Source organism: Alligator sinensis, unplaced genomic scaffold (genome assembly GCF_000455745.1).
Source record: "Alligator sinensis unplaced genomic scaffold, ASM45574v1 scaffold115_1, whole genome shotgun sequence".
Lineage (NCBI taxonomy): Eukaryota > Metazoa > Chordata > Crocodylia > Alligatoridae > Alligator > Alligator sinensis.
The window spans coordinates 1,383,944-1,385,860 of record NW_005841895.1 but is presented as its reverse complement, the minus strand read 5'-3'; the positions used below and the strand labels follow the sequence as shown (position 1 = coordinate 1,385,860).

At 43.9% G+C, this 1,917-nt stretch overlaps 1 protein-coding gene across 1 annotated transcript in view; it reads right to left on the bottom strand.

The window, feature by feature from the left end:
* Positions 1-895: 895 nt before the first annotated feature.
* MOCS3 (molybdenum cofactor synthesis 3) overlaps positions 896-1,917 on the bottom strand; it is a 2,270-nt gene continuing 1,248 nt past the window's right edge. The window contains exon 2 of the mRNA XM_006018197.3: positions 896-1,912. Within this exon, the coding sequence (XP_006018259.2) occupies positions 1,144-1,912 (769 nt within the window). The 3' untranslated portion in view covers positions 896-1,143. The remainder of the gene's footprint in view (positions 1,913-1,917) is intronic.

Below are 1,917 nucleotides of genomic sequence, written 5' to 3'. Positions count from 1 at the left end.
ATAGCGTCACCTGTAAATGTAGAGACAACAGGGACTATAAAAGCTATCGAGGAAATATGCATACAGGAAAGAATCCCAAATATAAACTGAATGAACCAAAACACCCAGTATTAGCATTCCCATAGCATTTCATACTTTGAGAACAATTTTCAAGTTTTTATTCCCAATCAGATCGTTATGTATACATATATGACTGATTCTGGTCAATTGAGCATAATTTTTTAGAATTTAGGCGCCACTTATTTTATTTAACTGCAGATCAATTTTTAAAAGCTGCCTGTAGAGCAGCCAACAAAGGCTTAAGCATAGCTGGGTGCTACAGAAGTGTCATGAGACCTGCAGTTTTACCCTTGGATGCACTCCAAGAACAGACTGTACAAATGATCCTCTGTGGCTTTGTTATTGTGAAGGTTTCTCTAAGCTTCCCACCCTGTTGTAGGGGTAATTTGTATTTAATAAAACACACAACACTTACATTGACTTTCCAATTGAGATAACAATAAAAATAATTGCACTTATGAAGTCATATGATTACAGATGGAAAAAGTAGGAAAATATATGAAGTGAATTGCCTGACACGTCCCTGTCTGCAAACAGACTTTTTGATAATTCTCTTACTATTGGTTTAACAATACAACATGCCCCATGGGTAAGTAAGCAGTGGATGTACTAATAGTTTTTAACACTGTAAGACATTCACAACTGCTAGCACTATTTTAGACCCCTTTATACAAGACCGGTGAGTGGAGAGTCAGTTAAGATTTTCAGTTTGGGAGCCACAAGGCAGCAGTGACAGTCTGATCTAGAGCTGCTACCCAAGAGTCTTTAAACTGTCTCCACATTCATTAGATCACATTGTTGCTATTAAAAAAAAGACCAACACAGACACACAGAGTAGCATATTGTCCTTTTATGTAAAATATTCATTTTATCAAAAAGAAAGGAATTCCCAAACATCTCTAGAAGGTCTGATTAAAAGACACAAGATAAAATCCTTCACTTAAACTGGGGTGGGGGGGATGTTAATTTGCTATTTTTCCCCTGTCTTGTCCATGCTACGTAAGACCTGCAGTGAAAAGATGCAACTCTAAACAACATAGCAGTAAACTGTTAAGACCTTTCTCCATTCTTACATACGGATCATTAATATTGAGGAAAAGTTGGATCAATTTTGGTAGCCCAAGCCATGAGCCCTCCTCGGATATCTTTAACCACTAAAGAACCAAATTCCTTGACAGACAACGCCTGCAAAATTTGCACAGCTTTCTGGGAGTCATTTCCTAACTTGCAGATGACATAGACAGGGAAAGCTGCTGTGCCATTAGCTCTCTGTTTTCCTTCACAGATTATTTTCCCTAAAGTTTCCAGACACTCTTCATTCTTTTCTTCCAATTTACTCAAAGGGACGTGGAGGGCATGTGCCAGGCTACAGATCTCCACTTCTACTTGGGGACGAACATCAATTAGGACATGAGGGGCTTGCTCCTTCAGCAGCTTTTTGTACTCCTCCACAGAGATCCTGTCGTCACTGGGCAACAGGCTTAGAGTTCGACAGTTGTCTGTGGCGGATGAGCCACAAAAGGCTTCATAATCCTGCAGGGCAGTGATGGTGGGATGGTCCCCGCACACGGCGCAGTCCCGTTTCTTCGGTCTCAACTTGATGTTGCGGAATCGGCCTTCCAGGGCATCGAAGACCAGCATGCACTGGCTGAAGGAGGAGCCTATTCCTGCCGCGATCTTCAGCACCTCCAGGGCCTGGAGACAGCCCAGGATGCCCGGCACCACGCCCAGCACCCCGCCATCGGCGCAGTTGGTCACCGTCTCCGGCGGGGGCGGCGTGGGGAAGAGACAGCGGTAACAGGGCCCCCCCTCGTGGTTGTACACGACCAGCTGCCCCTCCAGGCGCAGGGCGCTGGC